The following is a 25727-nucleotide window of genomic DNA, read 5'->3' as shown; positions in this document are numbered from 1 at the left end:
CATCTGATCACTCTTCATAACATTCTGGAGTATATGCAAATTGCTATTATAAAAACTTAAGCAGCAACTTTTCCAATTTCCAATATTTATGTAATTCTCAAAACTTTTGGCCACGACTGTACATTACGGTTAGATTGTTTCCATTGCCTCTTATTCTAAAAGAGAAAAGATTAAAGTGTTGTCTATGCTCGACAATAAATTTACGAAGCTTGCTACTGCAAATCCAGGCAACACTGCTCTATATTTATATTGTGCCATTAAAGGGGTTGTCTCATCTTAACATTTGTGTCCATATCTCTAGGATGTGCCACAATTGTCAGATAGATGTGCTCCTATCTCCAGAATGGGACCCCTGAAATGAAGGAGAGCACACCACACATGTGCAGTCACCCTTCATTCTTTGCTACTGGAGCTTCAAAAACGGCAGAGCATGCTCACTCGGCTATTTTCAGAAGTCTCCTAGCAGTGAATGGAGAGGATGCTGCACATGTACAGTGTGCTCTTCTTTAGTTCTGGGGCCTATTTCTGAAGATAGGAGTGGGTCCCAGACCTGTACCTATTTAAAAGATGTTCCAATTCTTGCAGAAGCTGTGTTCATCAACATTAAATTAAGTCCACAATTTGCCCTGAAGCAATTAAAACCTCTTTCCCGGCTTGTGAATATGTCTCGTTCACACGCGCTGTCACGTCACTGAACCCAGAAGTGGCAGTTTGTGCACACTAGACATATTCACATGCCGGTGTTCTGCCACTTTTCTATACCCGGAGAAAAGTCTATACCTGGAAGTGATGTAGCTGCACCGGAAGTCACGTGTACGCGTTGGAAACAGCTGGAGGAGGGTGTGTGTGCGCTGCGCAAGCGCATTCGGCTAAAGTATGTTAATCTCGCAGAACGCCCCTGCATTTTCCCAGCCCTCTATTTCTTTACTATCCATCTCTTTCTTTACCATCCATTTCTTTCTTTACTATCAATGGCGGCACAGAGTCAGTCTTAGCAAATGCTGCGGTGTTCTGCCAGATTACTGTACTTTAGCCGAATGCGCTTGCACACCCCCCTCTTCCAGCTGATTCCAACGCGTCCACGTGACTTCCAGTGCAGCTACATCACTTCCGGGTATAGGCTTTTGTCCGGGTATAGAAAAGTGGCAGAACGCCGGGAAAGAAAGAAAGAAAAGATCCTGTGAGCACGCGCCGTTAAGGAAGTGGGTGCACAGGTGCTGGATCCCACCGATCTAGCGCTGTCAATCAAAAGGCATGGGGGCGTGATTAAGTGGAGAAGGCCAGCATTAGTAAGGAACGAGGGCGTCGCTGACACAGTGCTCGGACAGCATATGCCAGCCACTGAGTGCTCAAATACCTTATTTGCATATTTTTTTAAGTTTATTTTTCTTCAACACCGTAACGCAGACATGAAAGAAAAGTATGATTTTTTTCAGCATCATCAGTCCTACCAGGGTATGCTTGATCCGAGTGACAGAGCCTCTTTAAACTCTGTACCAACTGCCTAAAAGTAGTGTTAAAAAAATTATATAAATAAAAAATAAACTAAAAAGGCTGGGGCTCAACCCCAATAATATGACTTATGAAAAGGACCTAACTAGTAGAGTAAAGGGACAGGGTAAGGGTGATTACCCAACAGCCACGATAATGGAAAAATTGGGCCTTGCAGGGTAACTAATACAAGTCAGCCAACATTGAGCATTACAAGTAACAGACAATTCAGGAAAGTACCCACCAGCAATGGTCCCTTACTTATAATGCTCATCAGTGATATATGATTGTAAGTCTGGTTGAGCACCTTAGTAGAATATAAATGATTGCTGGGTGAATTATATTAGTTATCCTGCAAAGCACCATTTTTGCATCATCATGGCTTCTTGGGTAATCACCTTCGCTCTATCCCCTTATTCTACTAGTTTGGAGTCCTATTACTGGGGTTGTGTTTCCACTTTAATTCTTTTGTTTTTAATATTACCTTAACTATTTGAGTGTGTATGACTTTTTGATCGCTTTTAATAAAACATTTTGGGGAGGTGAAACAAAGAAAAAAAAAATTGCAATATTTTTTTTTTTTTTACCATTAAACCATTCGCAGTATGGGATAAATATTTTTATATTTTAATAGTATGATAATATTTTTGGACACGGAAATGCCTATGATGTATATTTATTATTATTTACTTATTTTATTCTAGGGAAAAAGAGTGATTAGAATTTTTTTTCAATTAAATTAGTTTTTTATTCAACAATATTTATATAATCAACAATCTTGAAAAAAGAATAAAAAAAATATTTTGCATTTATATCCCCATACAAATTTATTTCAACCCCCCCCCCAGAGAGCGAGAAAAAAAAACAACGCACCCAACCTTTCATCCACTAGACTTATCCATAAAAACCTTCCATTTACTCCATAATCTATTATAAATCTGTATTTTATTTACTATAACCTGCTATCTCAATAGATCTATATAAATTAATTGTATTTATCCACTCCCTAACAGTTGGTACCTCTTATGATCCACTTTCTGGCCACTAATCATCAACAGTGCTCCAAACTAAAAATAAATAAATAACCAATAGCCATTGACTCCTAAACTAAAAAATGTAGGAGCCAAATTACATTTTTTAGTCGCCAAATTTAAAAATGCATATATAGTTAAAAAAAGGACTTGACGGAGAAGATGAGACACAGGTCACAGTAGTGAGCAAACACTACATATAGGAGAATACAGCACCTCTCACATCCAGTGACATCTTTTGGGGGACAAGGTGACTAAAAATGGCGAATTGTGCGGTGATTGATTTTTTTTTTCTGTTAAGGTCTTCACCAGAGCGGAAATCTTTTTTAATATTTTACTAGCTCACTCTTTTTCGGATGTGGCGATATGTAATATGTTAATTTTTTATTGTTTGTAAAAATTTTATGTTAAATTGGGAAAGGGGGCGATTTAAACTTAGTATTTTGGTGTTTTTTAAAAATGAAAATAATCTGCATAACGCAGTATTTTATTCTCTCTCCCCCTGACCCCAAACCCCGGGAGACATGAATTCCTGTCTGATCTTAATTGCTAAAGGTTCGACCACTAGGGCGAAGAGTAAGGGAGAGAGAGGACATCCCTGTCCCATACCTCTTTCAATATTGAAACTTTTAGACAACTGACCATTAATGAGTATCCGTGCTCTCGGGTCACAGTGTATGATCTTCAGCCATTTTATAAATTCAGGACCAATACCAAATTGGCCTAGGAATTCCCACAAAAAAAAAAAAACATTCTACACTGTCAAAAGCTTTTGTCGCATCTAATGACAGGATAGAGCAATGGCCAGTTTAGTTCCCGAATCCATTGAATATTGGCGAAGACCCTGATAAGGTTTAAAGATGTAGATCTACTAGGAATGAATCAATTTTGATCTGGATGCACTAAACTCGTAATTACCCCCTTCAGTCTCTTTGCCAAAACTCGAGCCAGAACTTTACAATCATTATTCATCAAGGATATTGGGCGATATGAACCCGGGTCTAATTTATCCTTACCCTCCCTAGGAATTAAAACTATTGTTGCTTCCCCCATTGAAATAGGTAAACGCTCCACTTGTTTTGAGTGTACAAAAACCTCCATTAATCTATTCGCCCAAAACTCTATCTCTCTTATATAGCTCTACAGGTAATCCATCTGGGCCCACTGCTTTACCAAGTGGAGCTTCAGCTATTGCTGATAGCACCTCATTAAGTGTAATAGGGCGTTCTAAATCTTCCCGTTGGGCAACACTAAGTTTAGGAATATTAATATTAATTAATATTATTTAAAAAACCCATCAGTTTACTATAACCTATATGAATCTGTGTTAAATATAGATCTTTATAAACACCCCCATGATCTTTTCTGGTTCGTTATATATTATACCCCCCTTATCTCGAATTGCAGCAATATTTACCAACGTTTCCGTCTTACTAATCATCCTGGACAAAAATTTACCTGGTCTACCCCCTTCCCAATATCTTCTAGATTTAACAAATAAATCAATATTGTGTGCTTTCGCTCTCAGATAATTATTAGACACCAAAAGCCAAGCTTCTCTTGTTTTCTCAGTTTTTTGATTAATCATCTTCTCCATTTCTATCTTTAATTCATGAATAGAGTTTACGAGCAGTATTCTCACTTTCTTTCATAGATCCCACCTTGATTAAAACTGGGGAATGGTCTGAGATACACCTTGGTCCATAATAAACTACCACTTTACTATAGCAAGAGAACTGTCTTAATAACAGATCATGAGTCCTCCATATATCCCACCAACCGAATTCTTGGGTCAACTTCTTTAGCGGTGTAGTCCCTATTTTTTTAATTATATTTTCATCTATCCAAATCATCATCCATTGTGCAATTAAAATTTCCCAGCAATAATAATGGACAGTTATATTTATCCTGTAAAAACTCATTTTTAACTTTAACTTTCACAACACCTCCTTTCTGTAAGGTGGGGGGGGGGGGGGGGGATATAGATCCCTGGCACTACACATCTTGCGTTCTCAAAACATCCATAATGAAAGACAAATCTCCCCTCTGCATAAATCTTCTGAGAGATTATTGAGGATGATATTGCTTTATGAATAAGAATACTAACTCCTCAACTATACCCACTATAAACAGAATGGAATTGGTGAGTGATCCATTTCCTTTTAAATAGGCCCACTCTCTCCCTCAGCATATGGGCCTCCAAAAGGCACACAATAGCTGGGAGATATCTACCTGTAACACTAAACACAGCGTATTTTTTTACCTTATCACCCAACCCTCTTACATTCCATGATCAGATTTTAATTACAGGGATCTTTTTTTTATCAAATACACATTTATCAGAAGGAAAAAAAAACCAAAAAAAAACACCCCCTTCTTGCTCCCCCTCCACTCTTGATGTATCAGTCCGATTAGCGACTTAACATCCTACTATCCTAAACGCAAAATCTGCCTCCCTCCCCCATCTATGTCCACTTTCTTATAATATTAATTGCCTTATTCCATTTTCAATTCAATTAACTCCTCATAAACCCACAGTTTCCAATCACTTATTCGCTTCTTGAGAAGAAGAGAAAAAGTTAACCCAGTCCTTATACCCGACTCTAAGTTTTGCAGGATACAACAGAGAATAAGTTATCTCAGCTTGGCGAAGTCTTCGTTTGATACCACTAAATTTCCCTCTCTCTTTCTGTGTTGAAAGTGAGTAATCTGGGTATATTGACACTTTTGATCTGTTAATTTCCACTAATCCCAATGACCTGATTTTACACATAACAGTCTCTCTGTCCCTAAACTGAGTAATTTTTGCTATAATTGTCCTTGGGAAATTACCCGTTAAGTTTCTTACTGGTATCCTATGTGCTCTCTCAACTATAAACTGATTAGACAAATTTTCTCCACCTACCACCTCCGTAATCCAATTCTGGATATATACACCCTCCATTTGTTACGGTATCCCTATCAATCTTATATTTGACCTCCTATCCCTATCTTCTAAATCTGTGATTTTATTACGAAGAGCATCATTCTCCACTTTCAAGTTCTTGAGATCTTTTACAAATCCAAGAACTTGATCTTCTAAATCACTTATTCTTTGACCTGCTTGGTTTACTCTCTCATTAACGTTCTTAGAATTATCTCTAATCAGCTGTACATCAGATTTTAAATTCCCCCATTTGTTTTGTTATCATCTCCAACACATTATTAAATGTATTCACTGCGACATAATGTCAGATATTGTAGGAGCTTGTGTTATATCTGTTGGAGAAGATAATGTCGCCTCTAAATCTGTATCCTCACTTCTCACACCCAGATTTTTAGTTTGAGTGTTGGATCTAGTCTGCTCCTTATTTACTACAATAGGCGCAGCCTGGAGAAATCTATCCAGTTTGGGTTCCCAATCTCCTCATTTTAGGCATTTTTTGCCTGGGGGAGGCATACACTCCAGACCGCCTCTGTCCCCCCCCCCTTTCTCTTTTTCATCTTTTTTCTTAACCATTATCACCTTTGCGATATCACACCGCTATTAGTAAACAACAATTAAGGATTGGGCAATCATCAGTGACTTTCTGTTGATAAAATTATCTGTGCCAGTTTAAAGTCCACCTAAATAAGTCACACAAATTCAGTGGTAGTTCAAAAGTTTGCAACACCTGAAAATAAACTTCATTAATCAATCTCAATCAGCAAAGAAGTAAAGATTAGTCCAAAATCCAGATCGGATAAGACACACAGTTTATTAGGAGTTCATTAGTGGGGAATAACTACAGTCGTGGCCAAAAGTTTTGAGAATAACACAAATATAAGTTTTCACAAAGTTTGCTGCTAAACTGCTTTAGATCTTTGTTTCAGTTGTTTCTGTGATGTAGTGAAATATAATTACACGCACTTCATAAGTTTCAAAGGCTTTTATCGACAATTACATGACATTTATGCAAAGAGTCAGTATTTGCAGTGTTGGCCCTTTTTCAGGACCTCTGTAATGCTCTCAATCAACTTCTGGGCCAATTCCGGACTGATAGCAACGCATTCTTTCATAATCACTTCTTGGAGTTTGTCAGAATTGGTGTACAGTATACAGAAAAGCAAAGGGTCAGAGACACCCTAACATACACCTATCAACCCATGTATCAATCGGACACAGGACAGTGTAGCACTCAAGGAACGAGGGATATAAGCACAGGGACAACTGATACTGCATAGCATAAAAATATCCACCACAATAGGGTTGTATGCTGTCAAATGCAAAATATCATATCATGGTGTCCATGGGCTATCTCTCACATCCCACAAAACATATGCGGCACGGCTAATAATGATAAAAGGAAAATCCCAGAATCTCATCAGTATCCTAAAAAATAATAATCACAGTGGTAGGCCTGAGGAATCTAGGACCCACTATGGATGTAATGGAAGTGCCAGGGGAATGCCGAGCTGGGCTAAACACAGGACGTACCTGAAGACATGATGACTGGAAGGATGTCGGACCCTAAGCGCGAGACCTCGACGCGCGTTTCACCTTAGCGGCTTCGTCAGGAGGTACCGAATGATATGCAGGCAGGGTATATATAGTCTAAGTAGGGGTGGGGAGATATTACCTGGATTCAAGCCACCTGCGGTCCATTTCATCGGGCGCGGAAGACTCCATGATCCACGACGTCATCTCTCAGCGCGTCTATGTCTGCGTGCCGCGCATGCGCGGCAGATACAGACGTCACAGAGCACGTTGAGATGGCGTCGTGCAGTGCATGCGTGATTTTTTTAATCTCCACCCATATATAATTTAATAAATTCAGTATTCTTTTACTTGTGCTCTTTTTACCCAACATTCCATGTCAACATTTTGGTCCCGAGCCACTTAGTTATCACTTTTGCCTTATGGCATGGTGCTCCATCGTGCTGGAAAATGCATTGTTCTTCACCAAACTGTTGTTGGATTGTTGGAAGAAGTTTCTGTTGGAGGGTGTTTTGGTACCATTCTTTATTCATGGCTGTGTTTTTGGGCAAAATTGTGAGTGAGCCCACTCCCTTGGATGAGAAGCAACCCTACACATGAATGATCTTAGGATGCTTTACTGTTGGCATGACACAGGACTGATGGTAGCGCTGACCTTTTCTTCTCCGGACAAGCCTTTTTCCTGATGCCCCAAACAATCGGAAAGAGGCTTCATCGGAGAATATGACTTTGCCCCAGTCCTCAGCGGTCCATTCACCATATTTTCTGCGGAAGATCAATCTGTCCCTGATGGTTTTTTTGGAGAGAAGTGGCTTTTTTGCTGCCCTTCTTGACACCAGGCCATCTTCCAAAAGTCTTCGCCTCACTGTGAATGCAGATGCGCTCACACCTGCCTGTTGCCATTCCTGAGCAAGCTCTGCACTGGTGGCACTCCGATCCCGCAGCTGAATCCTCTTTAGGAGACGATCCTGGCGCTTGCTGGACTTTCTTGGACGCCCTGAAGCCTTCTTAACAAGAATTAAACCTCTTTCCTTGAAGTTCTTGATGATCCTATAAATTGTTGATTGAGGTGCAATCTTAGTAGCCACAATATCCTTGCCTGTGAAGCCATTTTTATGCAACGCAATGATGGCTGCACGCGTTTCTTTGCAGGTCACCATGGTTAACAATGAAAGAACAATGATATCAAGCATCACCCTCCTTTTAACAGGTCAAGTCTGCCATTTTACCCCAATCAGCCTGACATAATGATCTCCAGCCTTGTGCTCGTCAACATTCTCACCTGAGTTAACAAGACGATTACTGAAATGATCTCAGCAGGTCCTTTAATGACAGCAATGAAATGCAGTTAATTTTCATGGCAAAGAAGGACTATGCAATTCATCTGATCACTCTTCATAACATTCTGGAGTATATGCAAATTGCTATTATAAAAACGTAAGCAGCAACTTTTCCAATTTCCAATATTTATGCAATTCTCAAAACTTTTGGCCACGACTGTAGATTTAGACCTTCATTAGTAATTAGGGACTGAGATAGTTAATGGTTATATCAAACACATGATTTATAGAGGTTGCAAAATTCCAGTGTTAGTCAGAACACATCCAAAAGGTGAAAAAATTAGTAGTTAGAACAAACTTTCGACATTCCAGGGGTGAACCCCACCAGGATAAGGTTACTTTCACACTAGCGTTAAAGTTTTCCTGTACTGAGTTCAGTCACAGGGGCTCAATACCGGAAAAACAACGCTTCAGTTTTATGTTAATGCATTCTGAATGGATGCATTAGGATGTCTTCAATTCAGTTCCTCTTACCGTATTTGGCCGGAGAAAATACAGCAGCATGCTGCGGTATTTTCTACGGCCAGAATTCTGGAACACTCCATTGAAATGCATTAATGCCGGATCCGGTACTAAGTGTTCTGGAAAAACGGAACAGGTTTCCTGGTCTGTGCATGCGCAGACCTTTAAAAATGCAAAAAAATTAATAAATACCGGATGCGTTTTTTTTTTCGGTTTACACCGGAAAGACGGATCCAGTATTTCAATGCATTTGTCAGCCGGATCCACATCCGGATCCGGAAACAAATGCTATGTGTTTGCATACGGATTTCGGGATCCGGGAGGCAGTTCCGGCAACGGAACTGCCGGCCGGAATCCTCTAACGCAAGTGTGAAAGTACCCTAAAAGTCCAAATTGTTTGCGCAATTTCAACCACAGCCTTGTAACAATGTGTAATATTAACTCTCAATAACAGGGTTATTACAGTTGATACAACCTCCGCTTCCCATAGCATAAACAAATACTCAGCAAATAGCCCCTTGAACGTCTCTCTTTAATTTTAGCAATTGTTGGGATAGTTAACACTAGTTAGTAATATTGTGGTGTAACACCACTAATAAGTTTACAAGGGTTACCGGGGGGGGGGGGGGAGCTGAACTGTTTTTAAAGACTCCAGCCAGCCTAATAAAGCACCCACACTCCAGTACCCTTTATCTCACCACTCCTTTGTTCCCCGAGGAGATATTCTCAAATATATCCAATGCTGCTTCCACAGCACTCACCAACCTCCACACCATACGAAGAACAGGGGTTTATTTCACCCAGGATTTTTTATAAATTTTTTTTTTTTTTTAACTTTAACTTTTTTTTTATTTTTATTAAAGTCACCCTAGGTGACTATAAGAGGCAATCATTAAACTGCTTCTGCAATAGATTGCATTGAATAGGTAAAGCAGTTTAATGCTCTACTGCTCTATTGCTGCCACCTGCAGGGCTCCATAGCATCTACAACTCTGAAAGCCCTGGTTTCTTCAGCGGGACCAGGGCTTTCAATTTCAAACAGCGGCTCTCATCACTGCACAGGGGAGCCGGTCCAGCCTCGGAAGTACATGCTCCCGGGTTCTTCCCCTCTCAAATGCCATGGTCACATATGGCCATGGCATCTGAGGGGGGTTACATTTCTGCGACCATCATTATCACCAATTAAAGAGAATTAGCCACTGGTGTCTGCTGTGTGAAACAGCAAGCAACCGGTGGCTATGGCACTTGTTCCACTCGGGAGTGGACTCCATCTTTAAAGTCCCTACCGCTGCCGCTTGTAGTTGTGTGGTGGCAGAGAGAAGGTTAAGTAGCAAGTGCATTTGTTTTGTTGAGTGCATCAACATTAGACTCCTGGAAAACCACTTTAAAAATCACAATTATCCATCCAAGTATCTTCCATCCTACATGTCAGCTCTTAGCTTAGTGAAGCAGGCAGAAGCAGGAACCCTTTCCGCTCAGCTAATCCTGGCATAGCACATGGTTACAGGGTACCCATGTGCTAAGCCAGGATTTAGTAAACTTTGGGGGGGGGGGGGGGGGGGGGCACAGGCCAGAGCAGCAATGTACGCTCCTGCCCGTACTCCATGCGCTGCGGTCCCATTGATAAACTGTAGAGACCGTACTCTACTCTGTGTACAGAAAAGTGAATTTTAAGAGCACATGGGAATGTGCGCTTTAGGGATGGGGGGATATCTCTATTAAAAATGCATTAATAAATTACATTACAAAAAGTATTATAAGGGCATTACCGAAAGGTAATTAAAAGTTTCGTTAGAATTGTGGACAATATCCAGCTCACCTGGTACCTCTATCCAAAGGATCGACTTCCCTGATGCACGGAAACCTTGGTAAGACTGAACTTGTAGGAATGAAAAGATGAAGCCAGCATTGAAGTTGAAAATATTGTGGGTTCCTTCATTCAATATAGTACAGATCCATACAGTGACAGTATCACCTCCAGTGTTCTAAGTGATCGTCTACGGGTTTCGAACAAACGTGTTCTTAATCATGACAGAATTCCAAATGGTGATGGCTATAAAGGCTGGTCACAACCACTCCTCCCATCTCCTGGTGGTGATTAGTAGCAGTAGATTGCGACACACCCAAGCCAGAGCCAATAAGAAAATCTGAAGTTAACATTGATGTAAGTTAAAATTGTGTAAAAACCAAATTTGTGCACTTAAAAAACTCCAAAGAGAAGTGCACTTCCACTCCAAAGAGAACTGAGGTCAGTACCTGGCTAAAATATACCGGGTTCACACTGTCCGTCAGTCATCCCTGCAAGACTTGCGGTTATGGCCTGCCCACCAAAATGTTCCAGGATTCAGAACATACTGTAACTTTACCCATTAGATCTTCTATAAATTGCAACACCACTGGGGTGATTTATGTTATCAGATGTACACAATGTGACCTCCTTTATGTCGGAAGCACTGTAAGAAGGTCGAAAAACAGAATCTTGGAACATTTAAATTATGTCACCAATTCTTCGTATCTCAATATTTTGAATGCAGCTAGGCATTTTATTTCGGAGCATGATTTTTCCGCTTTTGGAATCGAGCGAGTTTTACCTTCTATTCGAGGGGGCAATTTCCAAAAGTGTCTAATACAGAGGGAAGCCTTTTGGATTCTTCGATTAAAAACGAGGCATCCAAATGGTTTGAACTTGAAAAAAGAACTTATGTATTTGTATTCGGATTAAGTCCATTCCTGGTGTGCTTATTTATCTATTTGCTTATTTCATTTAGAAGAGCAATTATGAAGATAAATCTCTTTTTTTAGTTTTTGTTCTGTTTTTGACATTGGAAACCACTGTTCAGACTATGCGGTTTTTCAGGAATCTATTCTTTCCATCTTTTTATGTGAGACTCGTTTATATATCTTGTTATTCCTGATTTAGACCTAAGAGCCTGAATATTACACATTTTAAGTGCACAAATTTGGTTTTTACACAATGTTAACTTACATCAATGTTAACTTCAGATTTTCTTATTGGCTCTGGCTTGGATGTGTCGCAATCTACTGCTTCTAATCACCACCTGGAGATGGGAGGAGTGGTTGTGACCAGCCTTTATAACCATCACCATTTGGAATTCTGTCATGATTAAAGAGGACCTTTCACTAGTTTAAAAACTAAAAACTAACTATATCAGTGGGCAGAGCGGCGCCCAGGGGTCCCCCTGCACTTACTAGTATGTCTGGGCGCCGCTCTGTTCGCCCGGTATAGGCTCCGGTGTCTGCAGCTCCCTCTGTTGTACTGGGCGGAGTTTTTGTGGGAGTCCCAGGCTATGAGCTGTGCGCTGCGATTGGCCAGCGCTGCAGCAAGGGACACGCCTAATACAAAAACTCTGCCCAGTACAACAGATGGAGCTGCAGACACCGGAGCCTATACCGGGCGAACGGAGCAGCGCCCAGACATACTAGTAAGTGCAGGGGGACCTGGGCGCCGCTCTGCCCACAGATATAGTTCGTTTTTCGTTTTTAAACTAGTGAAGGTCCTCTTTAAGAACACGTTTGTTTGAAACGCGTAGACGATCACTTAAAACACTGAGGTGATGCTGTCACTGTATGGATCTGTACTATAGTGAATAAAGGAACCCACAACATTTTCAACTTCGATGCTGGATTCATCTTTTCATTCCTAAAAGTTTTGTTACCCTTTTAGGCCAGGACACTGCACTGCATAGATCACACCTACTTTTACAATTCAAAAATTGTCTCATCTCAAACTCCACTGGGTTGATAAAGTTCTTACTTATAGGTATAAAAGACCTTACAAACAATTTTTACATAAATATAAACTCTTACTCCACACTGAAGCCTTGATTTCTTACTTCTACTACTGGAAGGATGGCTGTGTATCTGAAAGTCTCTTAGGTTACAACTTCTTATGTATTTTTACATATCAAACTCAAATCTGTATCTGCCCTTAAAATATGCTAATGGTTGGCATATTTAAATTCCTGTGACCTCCGTGTTGTAACCATCAAAAGTCCCAATACATCTTAGGCTACTTTCACACTAGCGTTCGGCTGTCCGCTTGTGAGCTCCGTTTGAAGGGGCTCACAAGCGGACCCGAACGCTTCCGTCCAGCCCTAATGCATTCTGAGTGGACGCGGATCCGCTCAGAATGCATCAGTCTAGCGGCGTTCAGCCTCCGCTCCGCAGGTGGACACCTGGCCGTGCGGAGGCGTGCGGATCCATCCAGACTTACAATGTAAGTCAATGGGGACGGATCCGTTTGAAGATGACACACTAGGGCTCAATCTTCAAACGGATCCGTCCACCATTGACTTTCAATGTAAAAGTCTGGACGGATCCGCTCAGGCTACTTTCACACTTAGAAAATTTTATACAATATAATGCAGACGGATCCGTTCTGAACGGAGCCACCGTCTGCATTATATGAGCGGATCCATTCAGAACGGATCCGCTCTGAACGCTAGTGTGAAAGTAGCCTTAGGAAGAAAATCATATTTGGTTTTAACAACCTTTGTACCCAATAGGTCCTTTTTTTGGCTCTTGGAAAAGCATCCCCTTGTTCTGGAATCTACCAAATAAGTGGTCAAAGTCTTTTCATTTTTAAAAGACGCACAATTCCTTCTTGCCCTCAAATAGGTAATCAATATAGCATCCTCAAAATATAATACGCGAGTTATAGAAATCCTGTTTAGCTTCTCAACACTCAAACTTAATTAGCAAAAGTCGGTGCACAAGTGGTACTCACGGTGGTCCCTTAATTTGTTGAAAAAAAGCTCCACTGAACAGAATATAATAATAATAATAATCATCATTATATTCATCAACATAAATTCATATAGAGTAAAAACTAAATTATTGTGTTCCCAAAATGGTGTCCCTTTTGTGCTCCACAAGTACTTCAATGCAGCTCAACCTAAATCATGGTGGGTGATGCACAGTGATTGTACATCCAGACTAGCCAACATTGTAGATTAACCACCAAACAGTTTTCCCCAAGCTCAGCTTGGGCTGTGGGAAAAGCACTTAGGCCACTTTAAGGCTGAGTTCACACGGGCGTTGTTGGAACATGCACGATTTTTCCTTCTTCACAGAAGTTCGTGTTTAGGTTCAGCATTCCGTAAATTTTATTATTTTCCCTTATAACATAGTTATAAGGGAAAATAATAGTATTCTTTAATACAGAATGCTTAGTAGAAGGTCAATTGAGGGTTAAAAATAAAAAATTAACTCACCTCCTCCAATTGATCGCATAGCTGCCGGTCTCCTGTTCTTTCTTCAGGACCTGTCAAAAGACCTCTGGTGACGTCACTGAGCTCATCACATGGTCCATCATCATGGTGATGGATCATGTGATGTATCATGTGATGAGCACAGTAATGTCACCACAGGTCCTTTGACAGGTCCTAAAGAAACTACAGGAGACCGGCAGATACATGATCAATTGGAGGAGGTGAGTTAATATTTTTTTTATTTTTTTATCCTCAATTGACCTTCTACTAAGCATTCTGTATTAAAGAATGCTATTATGCTATTACAGTGAATAAACTTTCATCTTAGCAACCATGCGTGAAAATCGCACCGCATCCGCACTTGCTTGCGGATGTTTGCGATTTTCACGCAGCCCCATTCACTTCTATGGGGCCTGAAAAATGCACAATATAAAGCATGCTGCGATTTTCACGCATCGCACAAGTGAAAATCACTGCTTATGTGCACAGCCCCATAGAGATGAAGGGGCCTGGATTCAATGCGGGTGCAATGCGTTCACCTCACGCATTGCACCCGCGTTGAAAACTCGCCCGTGTGAAAGGGGCCTAAGACGAGCGAGTTGCATACTGTGTACTCGCTGTGCGAGCATAAGACAGCTCCCATCCAGAACTTCCAGCACTGATGGGGTCGTATAGCATTAAATTGATTTATGATGCTACGTAACCCTTACAGTTCTGGAATGTATTGGATAACACTGACAGCATTATGTCGGTGTTATACAATACATTCCAGACCTCTAAGGGTTACATTGCATCATAAATCAATATGCTGCTATGCGACCCGGCAGTGCTGGAAGTTCAGGACAGGAACTGTCTTATACTCGCACACCGCAGTATGCAACTCGCTCGTCTTAAAGCGGCCTAAGTGCTTTTCCCACAGCGATATACAGATATTCTGTGCATTTTCATTTTAGAAAAAAAATATAAATAAAACATTCCCACACAAATCTGCTGAAAATGAACATGTGTATTGTTAACGTTTAGCTGTTTTTTTTTGTTGTAAATCTTTGTTTTTCATTTATAATTAATATTAAGGTGTTTGTGGTTTTTTTTTTACTTGTTTTTATTTACACCATTAGCCCCCTTAGGGGCTAGAACCCTTGTCCTATCTACCCTAATAGAGCTCTATTATGGTGAATAGGACTTTACACTCTCCCTGCTGCTTTGTGCACATGGCAGCAGGGAGCTGACTATGGCAGCACGGGCTTCAGTAGCGTCCTGGCTGCCATGGTAACCAATTGAGGCTTACAATGCTGGGGCTCTGATCAGAAGCTGCCACTGCACCACCAATGAGGAGGGGACACTGTGGCCACTGCCACCAATGACTAATACTGGGGGGCTTAGGTGGGGGGGGGCACTGCGCCACCAATGTTTTTAATACTGCGGTTTGGGGCGCACTGCACCACCAATGTTTTTAATACTAGGGTGGGGGGGCCGCACTGTGCCACCAATGAAGATAACTCGCCCATTAATTCAAATACAGGAGGCGGGTGCTGGCTGCAGAATCATATAGCCGCACCCAACCTCTATGAGCGGTAGCTGCGATCCGCGGCAGTTAACCCCTCAGGTGCAGCAGGGATTAACTGCCGCGGATCGCAGCTACTGCTCATAGAGGTTGGGTGCAGCTATATGATTCTGCAGCCAGCTCACGCCTCCTGTTGAATTTGAATGAGTGAGTTAACATAATTGGTGGCGCAGTGGCCACAGCCCCTCCCATCCTCTCATTGGTGGCAACGGCAGAGGGGGGAGGAAGACACTGCTTCCTTCTCCCTTGTGCTGCTGAGGGAACATGGATCACGCTGACAGCAGCGCGATTAATGTTCGCGATGGTTAGATGCCGATACCGATAACTTTGAAAATCCTGAATATTGGCCGATAATATCGTTAAAACCGATAATCGGTTGATCCCTAGTGTCAACCCTATGTTTAGGGGGACCTAATGCTTGTGGAGGTATGCACCATATCTTGTGGCCTTGTCCAGTAGATTGAGGCACATGATGGCGACGTGAGTACACTCAAATTCCAGGTCATTGAAGTTATACGGCAGTCACCAAGGGGTGGCGACTGGGATAATAGGATTCTCCGCAAGGAAGCCCAGTGGATATACCGCCTCAAAACAGTGTTTCCAATGGGACTAAATGAACAGATTTCCTTTGGGTGTTTTATTTAGTCTCCCTCACGTTTTTCATGCAGTAGCCAGCACTATGGTTACCCTTTATAAATGAAAATCTTGCCTTACATCGGACCGAAATTGGTCCAGTTACATATATCTCAATATGGGGGCCTGTTCCCTTGACATAATTTTATGTCAATACAGTTTATTATATCCAGCCTCTCTATACACCCCCTCTACATACATGTGGGATGATCGCTTTAAAGATGCACAGTTTTATAATGTATGGCCCAAGAACCTATATACTTATTATTACTCCCCTCCCCCTTTAACAATAATGTTGGCAGTATCGTTATCTGCCGTCCTCATTCTCTTCCCACACCTCTGCATGCGTTTCACAGGCAGGATGTGACGATGCGAGTGAATATCGGCTCACTTCCGGTTTTGGAATCACATGTGCGTTCCACCTGGCGCCGCGTGCGTTCTAAATACCGGAAGTGGTGCTTTTTTCGATTCCAAGGCATCAATAGGGTTATCCAGGAGACGGGGCTCACTTCTAGGCGCCAAAAACAGGTATTTGAATCACCTACCCACTAATACCTTGCACCTTATGATACCAGGAGGTCTGCTATGCAATTATCAGAAGTTTTGCCCACCATTACCAGATGGGCATTTATCTAATGAAACCTGCAAGAACTTATCAACTATCCTGAGTCCCCTGATGAACCAGCCTTTACTACGTCTGGGGAAACGCGTCGGGACAAACTGCTAAAGAAGGGACGAACGTCATCAATCCTTATAGGAAGGGTAACATTAGGCGACAGCGAGGGCTTAGCCACCGAGAAGTGGGGTCGCCCCATTCGGGGCGGGTGCTCCGCCTGTAGGCAGGGGTACATTGAGGGATATATTAGGGATAATTTTTCCCTTCCCCTTATCCACCACCTCTCTTTTTTTTTAGTCATCTAACTGTAAGTTGCCGTAAATTTTTCTATATATATCGGACTGCACTATCCTGATACGTCCAAAGTAAGGTCTTGTCTATTTATTTGACGTAGCCTAACATACATATTAAGATGGGGTATTATTTTAACCAACGATAGTAAAAGTTATGTTTTATATGAAAAGTCATTTTTCTCTGTGATTTATATATTTATACTTTTCGTAACCCTATAAATTCCACTGTGATTTCTTGTCCAGTAGAGACAAACTTCTGGTCACAGGTGATTTATTTAACTGAGAAAGTTTTTTCATGCCCCAAACACCCAACTCTTTGTTTATGTGGGGATCCATGTTTCTTCACATTGAAAAACTCCTGACCTTCACATTTTCATGTTTATTGCCAAAATTAACCATATTATTCTTTCAGAAAAACTGGCAATGAACACCACCAACGGTTTACCAAGATATGGAGTGCTTGGATATCCTCCTCTCACTCTCCTATTATGCAATGTTTTTTATAGAGTGCTATTATTGACTGTTTGATTTCTTCTATTTGATTTAGACCAGGAATTATTTTTGTTCTTTTCCACTTATAATGCTGTTTTTACTACCTGTCTTGAGCTCCACAGCAATGCCCATCATATGTTGCTGATTATTTTAGGTTACATTGTCTGTTTTGCTACAATAGTGCTTTTTATGCAAAGTGCTAATTAAATAACGCATATGTGCTTGTCATTAACAGTGTATAATGTAGATATCTAACTATTTTCCATTTAAACATTTTATTTGTATACTCTCAAAATAAATATATTTACCTCCAGCTAGAATATTTTCTCTCATATGCTTCTGCCACCAAGCCTTCCTCTGCAGAAACTACCTTCATCTTCTGCCAAGCTGGACAAGTGATGATGTGATCAACTCTTCGTCCCCAGGCATCATAATGCTTCAAGTGTGGTGGATTAAGTTCACATTCACGTCCAAGGGAGTCAATTTCATCTACTAAACGTTGCCCAAAACGTTCCAGGTCCTTGCCAGCTTCTTCCAATACCTACACAAAAACATAAAATATCATTTAAAGGCTATGTACACTGTTGGCGGCAATTTTTTTTTATGATTGCATTTTACTCATTTTGGGTGAAATTTTATTTTATTTTTTTAATTGATCTTTATTAAAAATATTGACCTGTTCTGCCACAACGAGTTAACAGTTTTCCTATCTGTGTGAATTGTACTATCAGTTTGTGCAGGTCATCTAATAAACCTTATCTCTAAATTAGTGAAAGGTCATAAATATGGATGAGCGAATCGACTTCGGATGAAACATTCAAAGTCGATTTGCATAAAACATTTCCCGAACTCGGGTTTGGTTCCAAGGTACCACACGGAACGAGAGTTCGGGAAATGGTCTTTTACAGTACAAATTAATTTAAGAAGTTATTGCACGAAGTCTCGCAAGACTTCACAAAGTAATAACTTCGGCTCATCAGAGCCAATACATTCTAATACTGTACAGAGCTCCTGCTCGGTACAGTATTAGAACAAAGTTTTATGCAAATCGACTTCGGATGTTTCATCCAAAGCCGATTCGCTCATCCCTAGTCATAAACACTTATTTAAGCCCCACCTTATCAGTAAGATAAGAACTGAGTGTTTATAATGTCAGAGATCAGGAGACATCATGATGGAACAGAGAAAATTCAGATCCTGCTACTAGGGATGAGCGAATCGACTTCAGATCAAAATTTTTAATAAAGAATAGATCAACTGTAACAATGATTTTTAGCTCAAATTGAGTAAAACGTAATAGTAAAAACATTAAATTGCCCACAAAGGTGTACATAGTCTTTAACATACACAATAGATCTGTCTAGGACTTATTTTTTGTAAAATCAGAGCAATTTGCACTGGGTAAAAGACAGTAATCAAAACTAAGTCTTGCTGAATCTACAACAAGAATGTACGCAAGTATAGAAGCCAAGAATCTTCAACCAAAAAGAGAAGGACTCATAATACACAATCTATGTATTATTTTAATGAATTGCAACAACCAAACAAATAGGCAGAAATGGGTCCTTGCTGGGGCCTGAAAGTTGCATACAGGCTAAGATTACGTGGTAATGGCAGGATATGTCTTTCAGAGACCTGCTAGCATCTTCACTGCTGCAGTGGACGAAAGGTGCAATGTTACTATCTAAGGCCTCTTTCACATGACCGTTTTTTTTCCCCGTTTACGGGCTGTTTTTTGTGTTCCGTATACGGAACCATTCATTTCAATGGTTCGCAAAAAAACCGTGAATGTACTCTGTATGCATTCCGTTTCCGTATTTCCGTTCCGTTGAAAGATAGAACATGTTCTATTATTGCCCGCAAATCACGTTCCATGGCTCCATTTAACCTCTTCAGGACACATGACGTACCGGTACGTCATGTATGGTTCCGATCACTGCCGCCGGGCGGGCGGTGATCGGAACCCGGTGCCTGCTCAAATCATTGAGCAGGCACCTAGGCTAAATGCGCCGGGGGGTCCTGTGACACCCCCATGTCGGCAATCGCAGAAAACCGCAGGTCAATTCAGACCTGCGGTTTTCTGCGTTTCCGGGTTTTTCGGGTCTCTGAAGACCCCGATAACCCGGAACAGGATGGTGATGGTGGTGTGATTTCACCCCACCAATCATCATCCAGCGATCCTGAGTGGTGATGGTGACATCACCACTCAGGATCGCTTCTGATTGGTCTGTGGGCGGTCCGGCGGCAGATTCAAAAGAGGCAGGCGCTCCTCTCCTCCTCCTTTTGTGTTCCGGAGCCGAGGAGAGAGGAGCTGCCTGCACGTGTGTCCGCCATCGCTGCCAGCACCTCGATCTGTGCCCCCAGGACCCGATCTGTGCCCTAGCACCCCATCAGGTACATAGGGACAGCATAGGGAAAGTTTGGGTTAGGCCCCATGCACACGGCCGTGTTTCACAGCCGTGTGCGGGCCGTGGAACCGCGGCCTGGATCCCTCCTGAGAGCAGGAGCGCACGGCGTCACTGGTTGCTATGACGCCGTGCGCTCCCTGCTGCCGCCACAATACAGTAATACACTGGTATGATCTATACCAGTGTATTACTGTACTGTGCCGGCAGCAGGGAGCGCACCGCGTCATAGCAACCAGTGACGCCGTGCGCTCCTGCTCTCAGGAGGGATCCAGGCCGCGGTTCCACGGCCCGCACACGGCTGTGAAACACGGCCGTGTGCATGGGGCCTTAGGCAGGGGGAAAAAAAAGGGAAAGTTAGTTTCTGAACTTTTTATTGCATCAACCTAAGTTAGGGTGTCTGGGGTCCACAGCACAGCTGTGTGACCCTAGACCCCCCAAGGGTGCTGCCGCTTGCCTCCCCCCCCACTTTTTTGGGGTGCAAGATTTTTTTTTTTGGGTACGCTGACTGTGGCCGGCACTCTTAGCGTTTTTTTTCACATTTTTTGGCCTTTTTTTAGTTAAATTTTATTTTTTTCCCTGTTAGTTTTAGGGTTAAGTCCGCGAACACCCCTGCCCCCACACACACGCACACAAAATAAAGGTTTCCACACACGCAGACACACACTCCCCTATGGCCCGCCAGACGTTCTCGGCCGAGGAGGCATACGCCCAACTTGCCTCCGACTCTGAGAGTCCCAGTGAGGACGAGGATGACCCCACATTCCTGTTATCATCCGCGTCCTCCTCATCATCTGGCGATGATGATGAGCCCCCAAGGCGGCGGAGCAAGGGGACCGCCATATTAGGAACCCTGTGGCCCAGCCCAGTACGAGCAGCTCTGGGGCTCGTACTGGTTTCCCGGCCCACCAGTTAAATCCACCGGAGCACCCTGCCGGTGAACTTGTCTGGTCTAGACCAGAGCGATACGAGCCCGTGATTCCTGATTTTGTAGGCCAATCAGGAATCCAGATTTCCACAGTGGGCTACACTGAATATGACTTTTTCGTCATTTTTTCAGTGACCCACTGGTAAATCTGATGGTGGAGCAGACGAATCTGTACACCCAAAAGTTCGTCGCTCAACACCCGGGCTCCTTTTTGGCCAGGCAGGGTGGCTGGACGCCGGTCAGTGCAGACGAAATGAGGACATTTTGGGGCCTCGTGCTGCATATGGGCCTGGTCAAGAAACCCAGTGTCAGGCATTACTGGAGTGAAAACGTCCTATACCAGACCCCACTTTACAGTATGGCCATGACACGCTCCCGGTTTGAGGCCATCCGGAAATGTCTGCATTATTCCGATAATGCAGCATGTCCCCCCCCCCCCCCCGAGGTGATCCTGCCCATGACCGTCTGTATAAAATACGGCCGGTCATCGATCACTCTGGGGCCAAATTCATGGAGGCCTATGTACCTGGAAGGGAGGTCGCGGTTGATGAGTATCTCATTGCGTTCAAGGGGAGACTCATTTTCCGCCAGTATGTGCCCTCCAAGCGGGCGAGGTATTGCGTGAAGCTATACAAAATTTGTGAGAGTACCTCAGGGTATTCGAGATTCCCGGATTCAACCCCCAGAATGTCCCCCCACTCTGGGTGTTACCGGGAAACTTGTGTGGGACCTTATGTACCCACTGCTGGATAAGGATTACCACCTTTACGTGGATAACTTTTATACCAGTATCCCCTTGTTCCAGTCCCTTGCCGCCGGATCCACGTCCGCTTGTGGGACCGTGCGGAAAAATCAACGCGGCCTCCCTGCCCTCCCCCTCCAGGTACCTATCCCCAGGGATGAGACCCGTGCTCTTACCACTGGAAACCTGTTGCTGGTCAGGTATAAGGACAAGAGGGATGTCCTTATGCTGTCCACAATTTATGGTAATGGCATCACCCCTGTCCCTGTGCGAGGTACCGTGGCAACGGTCTTCAAGCCCGATTGTATCGTCGACTACAATCGGTATATGGGAAGAGTTGATCTCTCGGATCAAGTTCTCAAGCCATATAACGCCATGCGTAAAACCCGGGCATGATACAAAAAAGTTGCGGTCTACTTGGTACAGGTTGCCATGTACAACTCTTTTGTGCTGTCCCGGAGCTCTGGCAGTACAGGGACATTCCTCCAGTTCTATGAGGCAGTCCTCAAGGCCCTGATCTTCTCGGACCGGGAAAGAGCAGGCCGGAGTACCTCGGGAACTGTAGGCGCCCGGATCGTCCCTGGCCAACACTTTCCAGGTGTGGTCCCGCATACTGGAAAGAAGGGACAAACCCCAAAAAAGTGCAGAGTGTGTCGCAGGAGGGGGATACGGAAGGACACCACTACTAGTGCGACACGTGCCCCGATCATTCGGGCCTCTGCATTGATGGTTGCTTCAGGGAGTATCACACTTCCATGGAGTACTAAATTTATATCCCAATTTAGCACTGACATCGGATAAAAAAAACTGGTTCTCAGACTTGAGAAAAAATTAAAATAATTTATTAAAAGTAGACATATTAGGTATCTCCGCGTCGGTAATAATCTCCTCTATATAACTACCCCATGACCTAACCCCCCAGATTAACACGGTCCAGAAAAAAAAAAAAAAGTGCAAAAAAAGTTTAATAGCAAGCGATCAAAAAGTCATATAGCCCCCAAAATAGTGCCAATAAAACAGTTGTCTCATCCCGCAAAAAATTAGCCCCCACATAAGATAATCGGATAAAAAAAAAAAAAATGACACCGACTTTAGAGATACTAATTTTTTTTTTGTATCAAAAAGGATAATATAGTCAAAAACCTAAACAATTGTAAAAAAGTTGACTTATTAGGTATCACCGCGTCCGTAAGAATCTCCTCTAACACAGTCAAAAAACAAACAAACAAATGGGTGCAAAAAAATTATTTTTTGTCATCTTACATAACAAAAAGTTTAATAGCAAACGATAAAAGAGTCATATAGCCCCCAAAATAGTGCCAATAAAACCGTCCGCTCATCCCGCAAAAAATTAGCCCCCACATAAGATAATCGGATAAAATAAAAAAAAGACACTTAGACTAAAATATCCCATGACCTTATCCCCCAGATTAACACGGTTAAAAAAAAGAAACGGTGCCAAAACCGCTATTTTTTGCACTTTTCCATTTCAATCCGTTTTTCCGGTAACAAAACAAGGGTTAACAACGAAACCAAAGTTAAAATTTATTACCCTGATACTGCAGTTTACAGAAACGCCACATTTGTGGTCGTAAACTGCTGTATCAGTAAAAGGGAGGCCGCAAAAGGAAAGGACCGACATGGTTTCTGGAAGGCCGATTTTGATGGCCTTTTTTATTGACACCATGTCCCTTTTGAAGCCCCCCTGATGCCCCCCTAGAGTAAAAACTCCCTAAAAGTGACCCCATCTAAGAAACTACACCACTCAAGGAATTCAAAACTCATTATACAAACTTTATTAACCATTTTGGTGTTCCTCAACAGTTAAAGAGCTCTTACTTACTTTCCTTCAGCAGTTTTTTCTAAAAACAAACTTTTATAATATGTAAATGAGGTCTCTACCAGCAAGTAGGGCGTCTACTTGCTGGTAGCCGCCGCAAAAAAACGCCCCCTCGTCGTGTTGATTGACAGGCCAGCCGCGATCTCCTCCTCCGGCCGGCCCTGTCAGCATTTCAAAAATCGCACGCCTGTGTTAATTCGGTGTTCTCTCAGTGCGCCTACACCGATGACGTCTTCTTTTTCGGTGATGTCATTGGCGCAGGCGCACTGAGGGAGTTCTGAGGAGGTGAGCCTCCTCATCTCAGAGCGCCTGCGCCGAATGAACACAGGCGCACGATTTTTGAAATGCTGACAGGGTCGGCTGGAGGAGGAGATCGCGGCTGGCCCTGTCAATCAACACAACGAGGGGGCGTTTTTTTGCGGCGGCTACCAGCAAGTAGACACCTCATTTACATATTATAAAAGTTCGTTTTTAGAAGAAACTGCTGAAGGAAAGCAAGTAAAAGCATTATATTTTCATATATCGCAGTATAAGGAATTTAACTAGCCCCCCCAAAAAATATGACTTTAGTGGGGTGACAGAAGCTTTTTAATGGCAAATGGAGATGAAATTGATGAAACAGAATTTCAATTTTTGGTAACCTTGCCTCACAAAAATGTAATATAGAGCAACCAAAAATCATATTTACCCTAAAAATAGTCCCCAAAAAAATGACACCTTATCCCGTAGTTTCCAAAATGGGGTCACTTTTAGGGAGTTTCTACTCCAGGAGTGCATCAGGGGGGTTGAAACAGGACACGGTGTAAATAAACCGGTCCATAAAAATCAGCCCTCCAAAAACCAAACGGTGCACCTTTCATTCTACGCCCCGCTGTGTGTTTCTGTAAACAGCAGAGTCAGGGCAATAAAGATACAGTCTTGTTTGGCTGTTAACCCTTGCTTTGTTAGTGGAAAAAATGGGTTAAAATGGAAAATTTGGCAAAAAAATTAAATTTTCAAATTTCATCCCCATTTGCCAATAACTCTTGTGCAACACCTAAAGGGTTAACAATGTATGTAAAATCTGTTTTGAATACCTTGAGGGGTGTAGTTTCTTAGATGGGGTCATTTTTGGGTGGTTTCTATTGTGTAAGCCTCGCAAAGTGACTTCAGACCTGAACTGGTCCCTAAAAATTACGTTTTTGTAAACTTCAGAAAAATTTCAAGATTTGCTTCTAAACTTCTAAGCCTTGTAACATCCCCAAAAAATAAAATATCATTCCCAAAATAATTCAAACATGAAGTAGACATATGGGGAATGTAAAGTCATCACAATTTTTGGGGGTATTACTATGTATTACAGAAGTAGAGAAACTGAAACTTTGAAATTTGCTAATTTTTCCAAATTTTTGGTAAATTAGGAATTTTTTTAGTGCAAAAAAAAAATTACATTTTTAACTTCATTTTACCACTGTCATGAAGTACAGTATGTGACGAAAAAAAATTCTCAGAATGGCCTGGATAAGTCAAAGCGTTTTAAAGTTATCAGCACTTAAATTGACACTGGTCAGATTTGCAAAAAATGGCCTGGTCCTTAAGGTGAAATAAGGCTGTGTCCCTAAGGGGTTAAAGAGTAACTAAACCTTTTTACAACTTTCTTTTAAACTATTCTAAATAGCCCAAAAATTATTTTTGTAATTTAGTTCATTAATCAATTATGCTGTTTTCCTACTCAAAAAAGGACCCAAAGTCCTGGATTTTACCACTTCTGAGAATCATCATTCTCGTACAGTGCTGACCTGTCAGCGCTGTACTGGTGTACAGATTGTAACTGGATGCCGAAGCGAACACTGCTCAGGCTGGAGCACACATCACTGCTCCTGCCTGTGCCGCCCTCAAGCTTGGCTTAATTCTGGCACAGCACATCAGTACTCTGCGCGGTTGTGCTGTGTCAGGATTTAGCGGAGTGAGCTATAGAGGGCGCTGAACTGAGATGAGCGGACTTGTGCAGGAGCCCACTCCGCTCCGCTAAATACTGGCATATCACTACTATACACGGCACCAATTAGGGTTGTCACGATACCAAAATTTTGGTTTGATTTTGATACAATAAAAAAGTATTGCGATACTCTATACCATACGAAAAAATAAAACCCCAAAAAAGCCGCCTGCATTCCGCATTTTATTAAACATCCGGGCCATAATAGAACAGTCCTATCCTATT

At 42.2% G+C, this 25727-nt stretch overlaps 1 protein-coding gene across 2 annotated transcripts in view; it reads right to left on the bottom strand.

Annotated features, from left to right (window-relative positions):
* Positions 1-25727, bottom strand: part of LOC122924313 (acyl-CoA dehydrogenase family member 11-like) — a 115909-nt gene that overhangs the window by 48561 nt on the left and 41621 nt on the right. For both annotated transcript variants that reach the window (XM_044275270.1, XM_044275269.1), the window contains exon 3: positions 17918-18150. In XM_044275270.1, coding sequence (XP_044131205.1) covers positions 17918-18150 — 233 coding nt within the window. The remainder of the gene's footprint in view (positions 1-17917; positions 18151-25727) is intronic.

The sequence above is a fragment of the Bufo gargarizans genome, chromosome 1 (genome assembly GCF_014858855.1).
Source record: "Bufo gargarizans isolate SCDJY-AF-19 chromosome 1, ASM1485885v1, whole genome shotgun sequence".
Classification (NCBI taxonomy): Eukaryota; Metazoa; Chordata; class Amphibia; order Anura; family Bufonidae; genus Bufo; species Bufo gargarizans.
The sequence above is the reverse complement of the archived record's forward strand: the minus strand, read 5'-3'. Positions and strand labels throughout refer to the sequence as shown.